Source organism: Bos grunniens, chromosome X (genome assembly GCF_055505025.1).
Source record: "Bos grunniens cultivar Pamir isolate PY7600 chromosome X, Bosgru_T2T1.0, whole genome shotgun sequence".
Taxonomy (NCBI): domain Eukaryota; kingdom Metazoa; phylum Chordata; class Mammalia; order Artiodactyla; family Bovidae; genus Bos; species Bos grunniens.
Genome location: NC_141194.1, coordinates 127,357,922 through 127,377,600, shown reverse-complemented (window position 1 = coordinate 127,377,600; position 19,679 = coordinate 127,357,922). Strand labels below are relative to the sequence as shown.

Genomic DNA, 19,679 nt, shown 5'->3' with positions numbered 1-19,679 from the left:
AACTATAAACCTTTAATTATGCAGAGTTTTATAATGGAAAAACGTTTTTAAAACGGGTCAATGTATGCTTAAACCACTAATCATATTAATAATATGTAATGAAATTTAAGTGAATTACAACCTGTCTTCCTGGAGTCTCTAGTCATTTAAACTTTTTTTTTTCTTTTCTTTGAAGCATATAAGCCATAGTAGGTTATAAGGAAAACTGAAGAGATCATTATACTTATTTCCATATTCATTCTAAATGGCTAACTGTATAATCTAATTTCTAGTGAAGACAATTATAAGGAATAACTTTGAGCAGATTAATATTAAATTTCACATGGTTTACAAATCTCACTATTTAAAAAAGAGGAAAAAGAAAATGCCTTTATCTGACCATCCTCACTGGTGAGTGACCCAGCTGAAAGGTAAGCCTGGAATTATCCAGAAGCAACAATGCTCTGACTTTTCTTCCATTGTCATAAAACATTCGGTTGAAAATGCCTGACCTCAGGAACACAGCTTTGAAAGAATCATTCTGAAAACGACTCCTTGGTGAAGCAAACATGTTTACTAGTTTTACGATCACAGATAATGCACAGTGTCCTCTCACACTTTAGGGCAGCTTTGCTCTGCAAATAAGGATTAACCTTATCTTCTGAGTGTAATCTTAGTTTGCATGTTAAAAGGCGGACAGGCACTCCTTGTTTATTTTCCTCCTTGGCATGTAGATCTCTGGTATCCTTGCCAGAGGAGTTTCTCACACTGATTTTTCACACTAAGGTCAGTTTCATCTCCAGTGTACAACTGAGCTACACATACTTTCTTCTCTTCGATTCTTATAGATAACTTTTGTCCAAATGGCTCTGCTGCTGATAAGTCGCTTCAGTCGTATCCGACTCTGTGCGACCCCATAGACGGCGCCCAACAGGCTCCCCGATCCCTGGGATTCTCCATGCAAGAATACTGGAGTGGGTTGCAATTTCCTTCTCCAATACAGGAAAGTGAAAAGTGAAAGTGAAGTCACTCAGTCTTCTCTGACTCTTAACGACCCCATGGACTGCAGCTACCAGGCTGCTCCATCCATGGGATTTTCCAGGCAAGAGTACTGGAGTGGGGTGCCATTGCCTTCTCCCCCAAATGGCTCAATACTTAAGTAAACGATGAAAATTTGGAGACACTGACAACCTGAGATATCCGGGTTCTTAGAAAGATGCCTTCTCCAAAGAACTATGCTAAGCACTACAGGACGTGTAAGATGAAACAAGAGTCCTGTCCTTCAGGGACGCATAATACAGTAGCAAAAGCATGGGGTATGGCAACAGGAGACCTACAATTGGTCTAAAATCTGCCGCCTGTAATCCAACGTGACTCTGCAGACGCCCCGTCCTGTATCTGAATTTCTTTATACGTCAAAGAGAAATGTAAACGGAAGGGACACCACGAGGTTCAAACCTACCTAACAAGAATAACGGAGAAGGCCATGGCACCCCACTCCAGTACTCTTGCCTGGAAAATCCCATGGACGGAGGAGCCTGGAAGGCTGCAGTCCGTGGGGTCGCTGAGGGTCGGACACGACTGAGCGACTTCACTTTCACTTTTCACTTGCATGCGTTGGAGAAGAAAATGGCAACCCACTCCAGTGTTCTTGCCTGGAGACTTCCAGGGACCGGGGGAGCCTGGTGGGCTGCTGTCCATGGGGTCACACACAGTCGGACACGACTCAAGCGACTGGGCGGCGGCAGGAGCAGCAGCAACAAGAATAAACAATAATAGTTGGGAAGGAAGCACGTGCCTGCAAACCAGAAAAGGATTTTAAAAATATCAGGGACTGCTGCTCCTGATCCAGCGAGGGGTCTGGCCAGGAGGACCAAAAGCCTCTTAACTCGAGTCCCCGGGACAATCCTAGTGATGACTTTCGGAGATAGGGGTCCTAGCCAGGCGAACTTCCCAGTAGAAAAGGCCACCGGCTGTTGGAACGGGATTCGGCAGTAATCTGGACGCAAGACACGCAGCAAGTCGGGGCGGGGGGGGGTGGTCCGAGATCTCGGACGCTCGCAGGAGACAACCTACTTCGCGGCGCCGCTAGGACTCCCGTGAGCCCGAGACTCCGTGACCTGAACTGTCCTTTATTTGTGCAGCCGGGGCTGACCCCAGGATGGGGCGGACCTGCGGGAGGCTTCCTGACTCGCGTGTGCACGCCTACGCAGGTTTGGGGGGGAGGGGGTGGAGGGGCTGGTGTGTGTGTGGGGGGGAGTTGGTGATGGGCGTGGCTATCACGCAGCCACAGGAAGCCATCCTTTCTTTTCCGGTGGGCGCCCGGCCCACAGCACGAGACCCCAGAATGGCGAGCCTGGGTACCGTCTCGAGGCGCTAGAGGGGTCACGCCGGGGACTGAAACCCAAGGTCCGCGCGCGCCCGGCGCCTCGCGCCTTCCCGGCACCGCCCCCGGGGGCGCGGGAACCCGGACCTGCCTGCCTCCCCGCGACGGCGTGAGGTGTGGTGACTTCATAGCCCAGGAAGAGGGAATTGGCGTCCACGGAAGCCAGAGCTGGGTGGAGGTAATCGAGAAGCTGATTTTTCTTGGGGGTTTGGTCAGGAGAGCCTCGAGAAATCACGAGCCGTACCCTTAGAGATACCTCACGAGCCGGCGGGGGTGGGGGGAAGGGCGGAAGTTAGCCGGGGCGGGCGGCCTTTTCGATGTCGCTGTGGCTTCTTTGCCGGGCGGCGGGTGGGTCTGAGACCCGGCGACACCTGTTCTCGAGGAGGCCGGTACTCAGGCAGGCACCTGCAGTCATATCTAACCTCCGGAAGCAAACTCTTGTACACCGTGTGGAAACAAAACCCAGGGTTGCTGCTGAAGTAGACTCGGAGGCTGCTGGTGTGTGGAGAGCTTTTGGTACTTTGGACCCAGAAGGTGTAGGTGAGCCATAGGGCGGAAAGGCCTACCAGTGCACCCAGCGAAACTTGCCCGTTTCTGCTGGCTTATGCGCATATTACTGGTGAATTTGAAAGTCGCGCAGTTGTGTCCAACTCTTTTGCGCATACAGTCCATGGAATTCTCCAGGCCAGAACACTGGAGTGGGTAGCGTTTCCCGTCTCCAGGGGATCTTCCCAACCCAGGGGTCGAACCTAGGTCTCCCACATTGTGGGCGGATTGTTTACCACCTGAGCCACAAGGGGGAAGTCCCCAGAATACTGGAGTGGGTAGCCTATCCCTTCTCCAGTAGATCTTCCCGGCCTAGGAATCGACCTGGGGTCTCCTGCGTTGCGTTGCAGGTGGATTCTTTACTAAAACTGAGCTAGCAGGGAAGCTCCGAGAAAGAGGTCATTTCAGCCTCCGAGACATTAGTTTTTGTGACAGAGAAATGCAGGCAGTGTCCCTGTACCTCTCGAGCCATTTCTTTGAACACCTGTGGCTTCCTTGAAAGAGCCTTGTTGTTGTTTCTCTTGGGTCACCTCTGAGAAAATGAGACTCTCAAGGCCATTGTCAGCCTTCCTTAAAAATCTCTTATGACCCTGAGGAAATGTCAAGTCAAGACAAGGGTTACCTTTTGTAGGACCTTTCTTGTTTCAGAAGAACCTTAATCGTCCCTGTTTCTCCGTTTGTCTGTGTGTGTGTGTTTTTGTTTTTAAGAGTGTGACGTTTGGATATCTTGGAAACAAAGCCAGCTGTCAGTTTTTCTAGTAAAGTGAGCAGAAAATTTCATACACAGGTAGAAAGGGGCTGCTGCTGCTGCTAAGTCGCTTCAGTGGTGTCCGACTCTGTGGGACCCCATGGACAGCAGCCCACCAGGCTCCCCCCTCCCTGGGATTCTCCAGGCAAGAGTACTGGAGTGGGGTGCCACTGCCTTCTCCGCCAAATGGCTCAATACTTAAGTAAACGATGAAAATTTGGAGAAACTGACAACCTGAAATATCCGGGTTCTTAGAAAGATGCCTTCTCCAAAGAACTATGCTAAGCACTACAGGACGTGTAAGATGAAACAAGAGTCCTGTCCTTCAGGGACGCATAATACAGTAGCAAAAGCATGGGGTATGACAACAGGAGACCTACAATTGGTCTAAAATCTGCCACCTGTAATCCACGTGACTCTGCAGACGCCCCGTCCTGTATCTGAATTTCTTTATACGTCAAAGAGAAATGTAAACGGAAGGGACACCACGAGGTTCAAACCTACCTAACAAGAATAACGGAGAAGGCCATGGCACCCCACTCCAGTACTCTTGCCTGGAAAATCCCATGGACGGAGGAGCCTGGAAGGCTGCAGTCCGTGGGGTCGCTGAGGGTCGGACACGACTGAGCGACTTCACTTTCACTTTTCACTTGCATGCGTTGGAGAAGAAAATGGCAACCCACTCCAGTGTTCTAGCCTGGAGACTCCCAGGGACCGGGGGAGCCTGGTGGGCTGCTGTCCATGGGGTCACACACAGTCGGACACGACTCAAGCGACTGGGCGGCGGCGGCAGCAGCAGCAGCAACAAGAATATACAGTAATAGTTGGGAAGCACGTGCCTGCAAACCAGAAAAGGATTTTAAAAATATCAGGGACTGCTGCTCCTGATCCAGCGAGGGGTCTGGCCAGGAGGACCAAAAGCCTCTTAACTCGAGTCCCCGGGACAATCCTAGTGATGACTTTCGGAGATAGGGGTCCTAGCCAGGCGAACTTCCCAGTAGAAAAGGCCACCGGCTGTTGGAACGGGATTCGGCCGTAATCTGGACGCAAGACACGCAGCAAGTCGGCGCGGGGGGGGGGGGGGGGTGGTCCGAGATTTCGGACACTCGCAGGAGACAACCTACTTCGCGGCGCCGCTAGGACTCCCGTGAGCCCGAGACTCGGTGACCTGAACTATCCTTTTCTTCTGCATCCGGGGCTGACCCCAGGATGGGGCGGACCTGCGGGAGGCTTCCTGACTCGCGTGTGCGCGCCTACGCAGGTTTGGGGGGGCGGGTAGTGGTGATAGGCGTGGCTATCACGCAGCCACCGGAAGCCATCCTTTCTTTTCCAGTGGGCGCCCGGCCCACAGCACGAGACCCCAGAATGGCGAGCCGGGGTACGGTCTCGAGGCGCTAGAGGGGTCACGCCGGGGACTGAACTCCCAAGGTCCGTGCGCGCCCGGCGCCTCGCGCCTTCCCGGCACCGCCCCCGGGGGCGCGGGAACCGGCACCTGCCTGCCTCCCCGCGACGGCGTGAGGTGTGGTGACTCGATAGCCGAGCCCAGGAAGAGGGAATTGGCGTCCACGGAAGCCAGAGCTGGGTGGAGGTAATCGAGAAGCTGATTTTCCTTGGGGCTTTGGTCCAGAGAGCCTCGAGAAATCACGAGCCGTACCCTTAGAGATACCTCACGAGCCGGCGGGGGTGGGGGGAAGGGCGGAAGTTAGCCGGGGCGGGCGGCCTTTTCGATGTCGCTGTGGCTTCTTTGCCAGGCGGCGGGTGGGTCTGAGACCCAGCGACACCTGTTCTCGAGGAGGCCGGTACTCAGGCAGGCACCTACAGTCACATCTAACCTCCGGAAGCAAACTCTTGTACACCGTGTGGAAACAAAACCCAGGGTTGCTGCTGAAGTAGACTCGGAGGCTGCTGGTGTGTGGAGAGCTTTTGGTACTTTGGACCCCGAAGGTGTAAGTGAGCCGTAGGGCGGAAAGGCCTACCAGTGCACCCAGCGAAACTTGCCCGTTTCTGCTGGCTTATGCGCATATTACTGGTGAATTTGGAAGTCGCGCAGTTGTGTCCAACTCTTGTCGAATGCAGTCCGTGGAATTCTCCAGGCCAGAACACTGGGGAAACTGTAGCGTTTCCCGTCTCCAGGGGATCTTCCCAACCCAGGGGTCGAACCTAGGTCTCCCACATTGTGGGCGGATTCTTTACCACCTGAGCCACAAGGGGGAAGTCCCCAGAATACTGGAGTGGGTAGCCTGTCCCTTCTCCAGCAGATCTTCCCGGCCTAGGAATCGAACTGAGGTCTCCTTCGTTGCAGGCGGAACTGAGCTAGCAGGGAAGCTCCGAGAAAGAGGTCATTTCAGCCTCCAAGACATTAGTTTCTGCTGACAGAGAAATGCAGGCAGTGTCCCTGTACTTCTCGAGCCATTTCTTTGAACACCTGTGGCTTCCTTGAAAGAGCTTTGTTGCTGTTTCTCTTGGGTCATCTCTGAGAAAATCAGACTCTCAAGGCCATCGTCAGCCTTGCTTATAAATCCCTTATGACCCTGAGGAAATGTCAAGTCAAGACAAGGGTTACGTTTTGTAGGACCTTTCTTGTTTCCGAAGAACCTTAATCGTCCCTGTTTCTCCGTTTGTCTGTGTGTGTGTGTTTTTGTTTTTAAGAGTGTGACGTTTGGATATCTTGCAAACAAAGCCAGCTGTCAGTTTTTCTAGTAAAGTGAGCAGAGATTTTCATACACAGGTAGAAAGTGGCTTCTGCTGCTGCTGCTGCTAAGTCGCTTCAGTGGTGTCCGACTCTGTGAGACCCCATGGACGGCAGCCTACCAGGCTCCCCCCTCCCTGGCATTCTCCAGGCAAGAGTACTGGAGTGGGGTGCCTTTGCCTTCTCTCAACAAGGGGCACTGTGACATTCGTATGTGTTCCCAGGAGGTGCTAAAGAAGCAGTGTTAATGCCTTCTAATAGCTTAGTGGGGGAAACTTGCTGAAAGGAATAAGGTTACTTTTTCTCTAATTTTTTTCTGATCTGGGTGTCTCAGTTTCCCTTCAAGTATTAGTATGATGTAAAAGAGAATCTAGATGTTCCATGAAGCAAAGGAATCAGTCTGCATAAGAAGATGAAGGGACAGAGCAGTTGTCCCTCATCTCACTGAGGATAAGAAACTGGAATGATCTATTAAAATGTAGAGAAAGTAAAATACCCCCCTTTATAAAGGTGGGACAGGAAGTGCACAGATTAAGTATTGGATAACCTCAAAGCTCCTTTTAGCAAATGCATGTAAGTTTTTGCATCCCTCAACCTTAAAGAAAAAGTGATGAACTAACATTTGTCTTTCCAGAGTTGTATATTTGTTTCAAAGTTGGGTAACAGAGGAAAGGTTGAAAACATGTCCTGAGTCTTGAGCCTTCAGGAGAGGCAGTTAATTTTAAAGAGGAGGCAGAACGGTTACTTTCTGTTCCTCCTCTTCTGATAACTTTCTGTTCTTCTTCTCTGATAAGTAAGTAAATGTGCGTCATGTGGCTTTCTTCTTGATGTGTACTTTTTTTTTCCTCCCCTCTCTCAGTGCCCTTGGGGAGAAGATCCACTCATTGGTTTTGTACCAAAGCTGACAAGGCCTCAGTTATCAGGTGGCCCAGGAGGATGTCACAAATAGAAGAAAAGCTGTTCCCAGAGCAAATAATGATGAGCCCTGTGAAGGCGCCTGCATGCTTGTACCCACATGTGGAGGTTTTACAGGGGACTAAGAGGTCTGTGAAAGAGAGTTCCAATAAGAGTAAGAAATCCAGCCCACAGATGGGCAGTCTTCATCCTGAGAGTGCTCGCCAGCACTTCCGGAGCTTCTGTTACCATGACACACCTGGACCGTATGAGGCTGTCAGCCAACTGCAGGAATTATGCTCTCAGTGGCTGAGGCCAGAGATCCACTCAAAAGAGCAAATCTTGGAATTGCTGGTGCTGGAGCAGTTCCTGGACGTTCTGCCCAGTCATATCCAGAACTGGGTGCAGAAGTATCATCCACAGAACGTCAAAGAGGCTGTGGCCCTGGTAGACCGCTTTCAGAGAGAATCTGGTGGAATAAGCAATGAGGTGAGCAGAAAGATTCTTACATGTACACTGTGAAAGAGGGTGAAAGTGGGGTCAATAATTGGAGAATGAGATGGATTAAGTCACTCTTCTGTTGTTCCTTTAGAATAACTAAGTGCAATCTGAAATCACAGGCTTGCAGTGACAGCTTCCAGGTTGGGGAGTTCCTGAGAGTCTTTTCCTGGCCTTAAAAAAAGAAATGCATTTTGCCCTCTTTAGGGCCAGGGTGAATTGAAGGTGGTGGGCCTGGCCTAGCATGGCCAAGGAGACAGGACTTAGCAGCCAAGAAATAAAAGGCAAGAAAATGCTAGGAAGGGAGAAAAAACCTCCAAATGCAGGGTTTTAAAGGTCAAAGGCAGGAGAGGGTAGCAGCCAAAGTATAAATCAAACCTTTCTGGGGAGACTGCAAAGAAAGAGAAGAAATGGAAAGAGAAAAGGGAAACAAGGATCAGAAAGAAGAAAAAAGCTAACAGTAAAATGGAGAAAATCTGAATGCTGAGGGGTGGTGCTCTCTGGGCTGGGAACACACATCTCAGGGCCAGGAGAAAAGCGTCTCCATGGCCTGCCTTCATGCTTTGCCTTGGCTTTGCTGGTGAGTGGGTAACCAGGTCTGCCCTGGGGAGATGGCAGCATACTTGTCCTTGAGAGCCCCGCCTTGAGGAGCACAAGTGTCTTATACACCTGAAGTGTATGGCGGAAAGTTGAATCCAGCTCTTCCCCCATTTTTTCCTCCGCTGCATCCCCTTTCTCCATGAAATTGTTCCCTGGACGTGGGAGGATTGGAGAATCCAACTGACAGAAAACCCTCTTTTATTCATTTTCTTATTCTTTAGAGGAAACTAGAAAATAAAAGTTCACTAAATCAAGGATCCAAGTCTAGAAAGCAAGAGATTGGAGGCAGTGAGAGAACAGGCAGCCTACCCCTACCCTGCTCTTGGCCTGAGCTGTGGCTGTCCAAGGAGGTGTGGAGGCAAGCAAGTCATAGCTTCTCTCATTTTAATCTGATTTTCCCAGATCATGTGTACAGTTCCTTGTGAGAAAATCATGGCGCAATATCTCTTCATTTTTAAAAATTTCCTTACACACTCCCCAAACCTGGACTCTACTCTTGTTTGTTCTTCCATCACCACCCCAAAACCAAAAGCTCTTTTCTAATGAGGATGGGGGTTATTTTTAGGTCACAACCCATCAACTGGGAAATGACACAGTGCTCTTGGGAGGAACAGCAGTGGCCCCAGGCTTTAAGTGGAAGCCAGCAGAGCCCCAACCAATGGGTGTGTTCCAGGAAGAATGTTCGAATATATACCAGGTACTGCAGGAGCCGCGCTGGAATACTCACAAAGAAAGCCAGCCTGTGGATAAAGGAGGTGAGGAGTTTCATCATAATTATCTTCTCCTGGGAGCTGTGATAGTAATTGGTTCAGGGAGCATTGCATGGGAATTTTCCAGGTGCCCAGTCATGCTTTCAGTTAGGATGACTGTCTAGTGGGAGTACAGTAGGTCCGTGGTGGGTGAAGGTGAAGGCCATTCTGGGGTACAGAAGCATCCAAACCACAGAACCCTGGTATTCACAATGTGGACCTTTCTCTATAGAAATTTGAGAGGGGAGAAGAAGGTAGAGCAGGGACAAGGCAGGGGGGTCATCTCACCATTAGAAGTTAGAGGAGAAATTGGGATCAGAAATGGGCTGTCAGTGGCAGAATGGGAAGAGAATTGTACACCAGGAAAAAAGTGATAAAAGAAATCTCCCATGTTTCCCACCAAGGTTTTAATTTTCAAACACCTCTAATGCTTGCCTAGCTCAGTGAACATTTTCTTTAATGAGAGGAAAAGCAGTGGATTTCCTTTCATTTAATGAAAACTGGGAACCAGTTCTATGGAGTGGTGGCTTTTTGGTTCTAATTTATGAGAAGGCCACTTCTGGTGCACATGTGTGAGCTCACGTGTGCACACACATACGTGAAGGTGAGCTGTCTTTACTGAAGGAGTCCTAAACTGTAGAAGTTGGTTTGGGGTATTCATAAACAGAAAATATTTTTTTTTCTGGCTCCTTCCCCACAGCTGTGCCTGCTGAAGAGAGTCCAACCTTTTCTGAGGAGAAAAGCACCCCAAGCTGGAAGTTGACATCTAAGCTCACCTTGCCTAAGTCCCAGGTGAGCTGTACTTTACAAGCGTTTTCAGGCAGCCTGAATGTGGCCTTGTCTGCTTTTCTCTGCTGCCCATGATCCTGCCTTACACAGCAGATGCTCTGAGGCACATTAGCCCTGGGTGTTCCCTAGGCAACTAGGATTGGCGCTGTGGGATTGGGCACCTCCCAAGCCGTGTACTGATCTCTTGGGCACCTTTCCTGTCATCTCACTCCTTTTCCCTTGAATCTTCTCTTAACTTTTTTGGTAACTGGCCTCCCATGTAATTCAGAAATGAGTGATAGGACGGTTTCTGTTGTAGCGAGTACTGAACTACAACTTACTCTCTTCTCTAGAGTCCATTGACATTTGCAGATGTGGCCTTGTATTTTTCCGAGGAAGAATGGAAAATAATGACCCCTGATGAGAAGACCCTCTACCTTGATGTAATGCAGGAACTCTATGAGGATGTCGCCTCTGTAGGTAAAGAGTCTTCCTTTCCTTTGTACAGCAATTGAGCAATCTGTTACATCCTCAGTTCATGGAAAATGCACACCTGTGAGAGTGTCCCAGTGTCCCAGCAGTGGGTTGGTTCTCAGCTTGATGGTGTGAGGGGAGAGGGAAGGCAGATCCAGATCACCTGGAGAGCTTTTTACAGATACACCTCTTTCTCCTAAGTAGACTGCTTGATCTATCATACTCTTGCCCTACCCTGCAAGCCCACTCTTGCCAGATCTTTTCCATGTCAGTAGAAAGCACAGTTTACCCAGTTGTTCAGGCCCCAAAACTCTCAGTTATCCTTTTTTCCAGTCCTTTTGTTATCCCCTACCCCCCAGCCAATCAGGGAGCAAGTACTCTTAACTCTGTCTTCAAAATAGCTCCTGAATACAACCATGTCTCAACCTCTTCTGCTCTTACCATCCTGGTCTCCGCCGCCTCATCTCTAACCAGGTCTGCTGGAATACCACGGGACTCCTGTCCCACGACGTTTCCATGTGTCCTTAGGGTTAGTTCCTAGCTTCCTCATTGCACATCCAGCCACAGCCACGGTAGAATATAAAGAAGATACTGAGTTTAAGATTCTGCCCATTTAAATGTTTGGAGTAAACAAAAGTATAGAGAGTTATTCACTTTTTCTGAAAACAGCCTGGAATTTAGATGGCAGTCCATGACCTCCAAGTTTTATTCTCAGAGCGTTATCATTGCACCCTAAACCCAAAGTGATCTGTTTAGCACAAGGGCAAGAACCATAGACCCAACGTCCCTAAGAGTTCGAGGACATTCTTGGAGAGTCTCTTTGAGGTAAACGTACATATAGGAAGAGGAGAAAATTCCTTAATAGGAGCCTTTATAAGGGCTTAACAATTTTAAGATTTTGTTCCTCTATATTTTTAAAAATTAACCTCTTTATTGACTGACTTGTAGATTCACATGCATATTTAAAATGTAATTCAAAGAACCCATATACGCTTTACCCATTTTCCTCAGTGATAACTTTTGCAAACGTACATGATGTCACAACCAGGATAATAAAGTGGGTACAGTCCACTGACCTTATTCGTACTTTCATTTTCCTTGTATTCATTGGTGGGTGTGTATGTATTTAGTTATATAAGATTTGATCACGTGGAGGTTTGTATATTCACCACTCCAATGCAGATCCATTACCACAAGGATCCTTCCTGTTGCCCTTTTATCAATACAACAACACACCCTTCCCTCCCACACCCTACCTCGTCACCAACCTGTGCCAACCACTGATCTGCTTACAGTTTTTAAAAATTTTGTCATTTCAAAAATAGAGCTTTGGGAGATTAACTTTTCCCCTTCACAATAATTCCCTAGAAATTCATCTAAGTTATTGTGTGTATCAGTAGTTCATTCATTTTTACTGCTGAGAAGTGTTCTGTAATATTGATAAACCATTGAAAGATATTTTTGCTGTCTTCAGTCTGGGGCTATTGTGAATAAAGCTGCCATGAACATTCCTGTACAGAATTTTGTGTAGAGATGGTAAGTTTGCGTTTCTCTGGGATAGAGAGTGAAAGAGTGAAATTGCCATTTCGTATGGTAATTAGATGTTGAATGCTAAACTGGTTTTCAGAGTGGCTGCATCATTTGACCTTCCTAGCCAGCAATGGATGTGATCCTTTCTCCACATTCTTGCCATTGTTTAATAGTATTACCATTTAAAAATTTTTTTGGCTTTCTGTTAAGTATGTAATGTTATCTCATTGTGGCTTGGACTTGCATTTTGCTAATAGCTGATGATGATGTAGTTTTTCATGTGCTTATTTGCCATCTTTATATTATCTTCAGTGAAACGGCCTTTGCCATGGTTTTCATTTGGTTGTTTTTTAACTGTTGAATTTTGAGAGTTCTTGTATAGATTGTAGTGCTTTCTAGCGTATATGGTTTGCAAGTAGTTTCCCCAAGTCTGTATATTTTTCTTTTTATCCTCTTCCCATGGGTTTCCACAGAGTAAGTTTTTTATTTTGATGCCCAATTTTTCACTTTTCTTTTTACCAATTGTATTTTTGCTATCAGGGCAAGCCATAGATCCCTAAAATTTTCTATGTTTTTCCTAAAAGTTTTTTAAGTTTGCATTTAAGCCTGTGATTCATATTGAGTAGATTCTATATAAGATACGAAATTTAGATTGAAGCTCATTTGTGTTTTTGCCTGTGTAGGTCCAGTTGCTTCAGCCTTGTTTATTGAAAAGGCTGGCCTTCCTCCATTGAATTGCTTTTGCACTTTGGTCAAAATCAGTTGGGCATACTTGTGTATCTGTTTTGTTCCATCGAGTTATGTGTGAGTCTTTCTTCCCACTTTATTCTTTTGTCAAGATCAATTTTATTTTAAGCTATGCTAGGGCCTGTCCCTTTCCATGTAAAGTTTAGAATACGCTTATCTATAAGAAACTTTTTTGGAATTTTGCTAGAAATAACATTAAACTATATGGGAATTTGAGGAGGAATGATCTCTTTACTGTGTTGATTTTTCCAAACAATGAACACAGTATGTTTTTCAAGTTTTCTTTGATTTCTTTCATCATTTAAAAAATGTTATCTACTTATCTATTTTGGCTACACTGGGTCTTTACTGTGGTGTGCAGCCTCCCTAGTTAGAGCTCGAGGGCTCTCTCTAGTTGCAGGGTGCTAGCTTCATTGCCCTGGGGCATGTGGGATTTTAGTTCCCCAACCAGGGATCAGACCTGAGTCCCCTGCATTGGAAGGTGGATTCTAAACCACTGGACCACCAGGGAAGTCCCATCACCAACTTTTTGATAGAGAAAAAAATTTATTTTATCTATGTTTTTGTTGGAGTATAGTTGTTCATCTACTTTTTATAATTTTCAGTGTGCAGATCCTCTACATGTTTGCCAAGTATATGCAGGAGCATTTAATTTTCATTGGCACAACTGTAAATGGTATTATTTTAAATTTTTGTTAAAACAAATGTTCAGTGTTTTTATATAGGTCTGCCTCTAATTTTATGTTTTCTTCTTTTATCCTGTGACCCTACTGAACTTGCTTATGAGTTCTAAGAAGGTTTTTTTTGGTAAATTTCTTGGGGTTTTTATACATAGTCACATGATCTACAGTGCTTTTTATTTCTTTATTTGTTGCCTTGTTGCAGTAGGTCCACCTTCTGGTACAATGTTGAATACGAATGGTGAGAGCAAACATCCTTGCCTTCTTCTCAATTTTATCATGGAAACGTTATGTCTTTCACTTTTACATGTGATGTTCGTGCAGGGTTTTTATTGATACTTTATCAGGTTGATAATAATTCTTAACTTTCCTAGGGTTTTATTTATTTATTTTTGGCTGTGCTGGGTCTTCATTGCAGCACTCGGGATCTTTTTAGTTGAAGTGTGTGAACTCTTAGTTGTGGCATACAAATTCTTCGTTGCGTCCTTTCGGTATCTAGTTCCCTGACCAGGAATTGAACCTGGGCCGCTTATATTGGGAATGTGGAGTCTTAGCCACTGGTCCACCAGGGACGTCCCTCTTGAGTTTTTTTTATCGTTAATGGATGTAGGGTTTGTCAAATACTTTTCTGTGTCAGTCAATGGGATTATGATCTTTCAAAGCTCGTTGATATATGGTGGGTTATGTTGGTTGATTTCAAATATGGAAATCCTACTTGATCATGGTATATAATGCTTACATACTGTTACATTCAGCTTGCCAATATTTTGTTGAGGATTTTCGTGTTGAAGTTCATGGGAGATGTTAGTCTGTAGTTTTCCTTCTGAGTACTGTCTTTGTGTGATTTTGTTATCAGGGTAATTACTGGCCTTATGAAATGATTTGGGCAATAGTTCTTGTTTTCTGGAAGAGATGATATAAAAGTGGTGTTAATTGTATAGATAGTTTGTAGAATGCTCCAGTAACACTATATGAATCTGGAGATGTCTGTTTTGGCAGCTTTTTAATTATGAGTTCAAGTTTTAATTTTCAGAGTGCTATTCAGATTATCTATTTCACACTGGTTGAATTCTGGTAGTTTGTAGATTTTGAGAAATTTACCCATTTCCCCCTAACTTTTAACATTTGTGAACATAAGTTGCTGATAGTATTCCCTTATTATCTCTTTAATTGCTGCAGAACGTGTAGTGATAGACCCAGTTCCTTCCTGATATGGATGGTTTGCATCTTCTTTCATTTTTGCCTAAGTTAATACAGGTTTATCAGTTCCTTTAATTTTTTGAGGAGCAAGTTTTTTGTTTAATTTCTGCTGTGATCTTTATTATTCCTTCAATTTTTATTTTCCTTTTTTTCTAGTTTCTTGAGGTAGAAACGTAGATTATTTATTTGAGAGCTTTCCTCTTTTCTGTTGTGTGCCTTTAGGGCTATACATTTTCCTCTGAGCATTCCTATAGCTGCATTCCACATATTTTGATTATATTATATAATTTCATTTTCATTTAAGTATGTATTTTTAAATTTCCCTTGAGACTTTCTCTTTGAATCATGGATTATTAAGAAGTATATTTCCATTTGTCCCCATATATTTAAAAATTTTCTGTTGCCTTTCTGGTCTTGATTACCAATCTGATTCCATTTTTGTCAGATTGCTTTTTCTCATTCAAGTTGTGGGGTTTTTTTTTTTTTTTTTTGGTTCTGGGTGTGCTGTGTGATTTGTTTTTTTGTATCCTGATCATTTTGTCTATTATGTTAGGAGAGTCTGAGTCCTATTTAAATATTTTAATGGGCAGTCACTCTGTTTTAGTTTAGCATGTAAGTTCTTTTCTACTTTGTGGAATATGTGTCTAGTGACAGCTTAATTTTCAGAGCCTTTATGGTATTATTTTGGTCTCCTCGATTTATGTGGTACTTCTGGGATTCCCATGTGCTCCTGCTCATGCTGCCAGAGAGTGAGGAATGAGGAAGATCTTTACTTAGGCTAGAGTGTCTCTCAGTGGGAACCTCTGACCCTTAGGGATGAAGAGGCTTCCTGGGGCCGGCTGCTAGTGGCTGGTTAGCTAGGTCCATCTTGCTAGTTCTGCATGACAAATCTGATGTCTCCGATTGGAGTTCTGATGTTGTCAGACGGTTTCCCATTTCCGATTGTGGATAGAGTTAGCCTATTGAGGCAGCCTTCTGTTGCTCAGTTGAGATTTGGAAAACACGAGATCTGGGTTGCCTACATTTTTGGATGTGGGGATGTAAGATACCTACTGTGTTACTCTTCTAGTCCTGGAGTCCCAACCCATTTTGCCTTCCTCTTACCACTTTATAGAATTCTCTGTTCATTGTATCTTGCATTCTTAAATGGATTTGTAGTTGTGCCCAGAAAGGAAGACCAGGGAAAAATGGGTCTGTGCCATTTTGTCCAGATTAGACCCAAAATCCCTTGTTCCTGTATTTTTAAAAAGCTGTCAGCATTGATTTTTCTTCCATGCCGACAGTTTTCTTGTTCTGCGAAACAGATGGCTGATTCTTCTGTTTATTCCAACAGGGTTAAAGCTCACAAATGACACTGGAAATGACCCACCTGTATCTCTTCCTACATTAGAGATACAACCATCAGGATGCGAAGTATTAGGAAAGGCCACAATGAAAGATGCTGAGACAACAGTGGGCAAGGAAAATCAGGGTGATACATGCAGGGTACGGAAACGACCTCACAGTCCCGAAGCCCCAGCTCTCGCCAGCCACTTCGTGGCTGGTGACGAACTGCACTGAAACTCTCAAAACGGGCCCTTTCCATGAAACTCGAGGAAATTATCTGAGTGCAGCCAACCTGTTGTTTCACTTTAGCCGAAGGAGGGAGCAGAAGGAAGAAATTCTTCATTAGAAACATGAATGATTGACCCTGACCGAAAAGGTAGGAGGCCAGAGGTTGGACTTGCGGGCTGGAGCGAGGCTGTTGCCATGGCATCTAGATATCCAGCCCCTGGGCGGCTTGGGGGAGGAAGGGACCCGTGGAAGCCAGCCTGGAAAGCTGCCGAGCCGAGAGCAGGCAAGGCAGGGTGCACGCAGACCCTCTGGACAACCTTGTCATATTTACAACTTGGGGACGAGAGGCGACTTCCTGGGCATCTCCGAGGATCAGCCCATCACCTCGGCCCATGGCCCCAGTAGTGTCACCTGAACACGGGGGAATGGAGGGAAATGGCCCTGGAGAGGCCCTGAGAAAGCCCTAGAAGAGAGCAGATGCTGGCCCCCTTGTCCTCCACCCCTCGAGAGGCAGCCTGGACGGATGGTTGTGTTCTTGGCCCAAGCCCAGGTCTGTCTCTTTTTCAGCCCTTCACAAGACTTCCTCCTGGAAGGTCTCTGGGACTGCTCTCTGCCTGCTCCCGCTGTCTCTCTTGCTCCTCTCCACCCTCCAAAGCTTTGCATCAGGGGACAGGGAAGAGTGGGAAAGACGTGTTCCTCCCAGCCCTGCCCCATCTCAGCCACGCTCCCTCCACCTCCTACCAGTACCCTCCTGGTGCCACAGAATGCACTGCTCCAGTCCTGGACAGCCTCCAGCAGCCCCTGTGTCCCAAAGGATTTGGGAAAGTGGGGGTCTCCTTGAGTGGAGGGCAGCTGTCAGGCCGGGGTGGGAGAGCAGATGGAGAAGAGGCTTGTAGGGTAGGCAACAACTGGGGAGACGGGGACATCTCTGGGTGAAGAGGCAGGTCTCAAGTCCCCATGATTTTCTTGCAGGAACTGGTTTTATAGAAGGTGAACCGCCCCTTCCATGGTCTTGTCCAGAGAGTCAAATCCCTGCCTGGGGCACCCCTGACCCTAGAGTTGCCTGGGGAGCACCCAAGAGAAGAGCCTGACCCCTCGAGGAGAGGCAGGCCTTTCCAGGTGGAGAGCCCGAGGGAAGGGGTGGCCTGGTGATCCAGTACTGGCATGGGGAAGGAAGGATGAAGCTAGAGACACTCCAGTGGAGCAGGTTCTCCCCACCTGCTGGGCTCTGGGAAGGGAGACATTTGCCCTTGTCACATAGATCAGAAGTGGGGGAGCTGAACCTGCCTCTGGGTCTTCACTGCCTACCTGCCCCCTAGTCTCTGGGAGACCTGGCACAGTGGGATGGGGGAGGGGAGCACAGGCTCCCAAGAGATCTAGAGAGAGAGAGAGGCCCGTGGCAGGGAAGGTGAGAGCAAGTCACAGGCAAGAACTGGGGGACAGTCTGAGCTGATATGGTCACAGGAGAGATGAGTCCCAGAACCCCCTGGGGAGCAAGGTCCTTACACACAAACTTCCCCACCCCAACCCAAGCCCCATGCAAGGCTTAACCAGGGGTTCCTTGGTGTTGAGTGGCACAGGCCTCTCAGTTTGGGTGGGGGTGTTGGCTGGCTCCTGGGGCTGAGTGTAATAGGAGGGAAGGGATACAATTGGGTGGGGTGGAGCTGAGACCCACGCATGACCCCATGTCTCTGTCTCCAGGCTGCCCCTCCTGCTAGGATCACACAGGAGCATCTGCTCTGGATGGGCCTGCAGCGGTCCTGGCTGTGCTGCTGACTGGTGCACCAGGAGCGGCACTGAGGGGAGCCGGGAGAGGCCCTGGCCCTCACCCCCATCCCATATCCACATCTGCCCCCTCACTGATTGCTCGTGGTCCTGGTCCTCAGTTCCTGGGACTAAGAACTACAGCAGCCTGGTTGCCCCTGGGACACAGGGGCTGAGCCTCACACCATGTGCCCTTCTCAGCCACCCAGGGCCCGGCTGAAGAGCTCTGCCTGCCTCACCCCGAGGCCTGAGGCTGCATCCGGGCTACCACATGCCCCCCGCAGATTCCCACAGATGGAAGGGCGCTGATGGCTTCCTCCCTTGTGCCAAGTTGCCTGGAAACCCCTGGTCCTGGTGGCCCCTCCTCCACCCCAACTGTGTCCCTCCAGGACCACTTCCGGGAGACTGCCAGCCTTTGGACTGCATCCCTGGAGTTCTGAGAGACTGTGACATGGGCTGCAGGGGAGGAGAGGAGCAGAGGACCAGGGGCCTCCTTGGGGCTGATGTGTAAATGTGCCCTTTTCAAGTTTGGATCTCACGCTCTGGGTGACTGGATGTCCAGCCGCAGCCTCTTCCTGGGCCAGCCTGAGAGGACCTGGGGAGGGCACTAGGGAGGGTCTTTACTTAATATGTGCGTGCCTGTGTGTGAATGGGTGTGTGAGTGCGCATGTTGAGTGCATGTGTGAGTGTGGGGATGTGTGTGTGAATTTGCATGTTCATGCATGAGGGCTTGAGTGTGTGAGCATGGGGATGTGTGTGTGGGTGTATGTGGATGAGTGTATGGGTATGAGTGCAGATGAGTGCACGGATGTGTGTGTGTGAAGGTACGGGTGTGAGTGTGTGTGCGGGTATGAATATACATGTCACTGTGCATGTGTGAATGTGTGTGTGTGAGTGTTTATGCACACATGAGTGGCTGTGCGTTGCAGAAGGTGCTGAGCTGTTTAGTGGGTGTGCTCTGGGGGACGGGCATCCTGTCTTCCCCAGGCTCCCAGCTCTGTTGGAGCTGCCTGGGCCCTGGGAGGCCGCTTCCTAAAGTGGAGAAAGTGTGTTGGAGATTCAGGGGCCCCAGGCTCAGAGACCCATCATCACCTGCAGAGAATCCCCCCTCCCCATGGGGCTCTGGCTGGGGCTGTCCGCCCCCAAAGGTATTGGCTGTGGGAGGGGCGGGGACACGTTCTCAGCATGTGCTCCTGCCACTATTTTTCTTACCATTTTGATCTTGAGTAGTTTGCTGCTGCTGCTGCTCTCCCACCTCTTCCTCATCTCCTCACTAGGCCTCTGCTGCTCTCCTCTGTATGTACTTTATTTATTTAAATTGCAATCTCTTTTTCAGGCAGTGGAGGTTCTACGCCATCACCAACTTGAATAAGACAGCTTTCCCTTTTCTGTGTGTGATGAACTCTCCACCAGTCAGCGCAGTCTGGTCAGAGAAATGTTCTTGTTTTCAGTGTTGTCAAATCTTGTGTCTATCTAAGTTAATAAAAAAAATTATTTGAGTTCAATAAAAAAAAAACACAGAGGCCTCTTGTTTCTGGTGTGGTGCCCCCTTGGAGGAGAGGGTCTGTTGGTGAGCTCACGCGACTCTGGTGGCCAGAAGCTGGGGGAGGGGAGCATCCTGAGGGCTATAATTGGGTGGGGTCATGGCAGGAAACCAGTGAATGTTATACTTCATATTAAGAGAACAAAGGGGTAATACACAATCATTCCAAAAGATTTAAAACATCGATTTGGTGAAATTCAATACCCATTCATGATTTTAACATCTTTTAAGAACACTGAAATTGTTAGGAACTCATTCTTCTGGCAAATAGTCTATAAAAAACCTCAGTGTGCATAATATTTAATGGTGAAAGAATGTTCCTAATATTGG

At 47.6% G+C, this 19,679-nt stretch overlaps 1 protein-coding gene across 2 annotated transcripts; it reads left to right on the top strand.

The window, feature by feature from the left end:
- Window positions 1-1,434: 1,434 nt before the first annotated feature.
- Window positions 1,435-19,322, top strand: LOC147341361 (zinc finger protein 75D-like). Of its 2 annotated transcripts, XR_015159601.1 has the most exons (7): window positions 1,435-2,192; window positions 7,208-7,731; window positions 8,906-9,095; window positions 9,790-9,881; window positions 10,211-10,337; window positions 15,822-16,190; window positions 19,143-19,322. XR_015159601.1 is itself a non-coding variant. In XM_086389200.1 (6 exons), exons 1-6 carry the CDS (start codon window positions 2,141-2,143, stop codon window positions 16,046-16,048), a joined length of 1,212 nt encoding a protein of 403 aa, XP_086245326.1. In that variant the 5' UTR covers window positions 1,435-2,140; the 3' UTR covers window positions 16,049-19,322. The 2 variants fall into 2 exon arrangements, 1 of the variants encoding a protein (XP_086245326.1); XM_086389200.1 differs by having other exon boundaries at window positions 15,822-19,322.
- Window positions 19,323-19,679: the final 357 nt, after the last annotated feature.

What these genes read in the sequence shown, in the direction of transcription:
- LOC147341361 (XM_086389200.1), top strand. Translation starts at nt 2,141, where the DNA reads ATGGGGCGGACCTGCGGGAGGCTTCCTGACTCGCGTGTGCACGCCTAC. An exon ending in GCGTGTGCACGCCTACGCAG is followed by an intron (nt 2,193 to 7,207) that starts GTTTGGGGGGGA and finishes CCCCTCTCTCAG; the next exon opens with TGCCCTTGGGGAGAAGATCC. An exon ending in CCAGCCTGTGGATAAAGGAG is followed by an intron (nt 9,096 to 9,789) that starts GTGAGGAGTTTC and finishes CCTTCCCCACAG; the next exon opens with CTGTGCCTGCTGAAGAGAGT.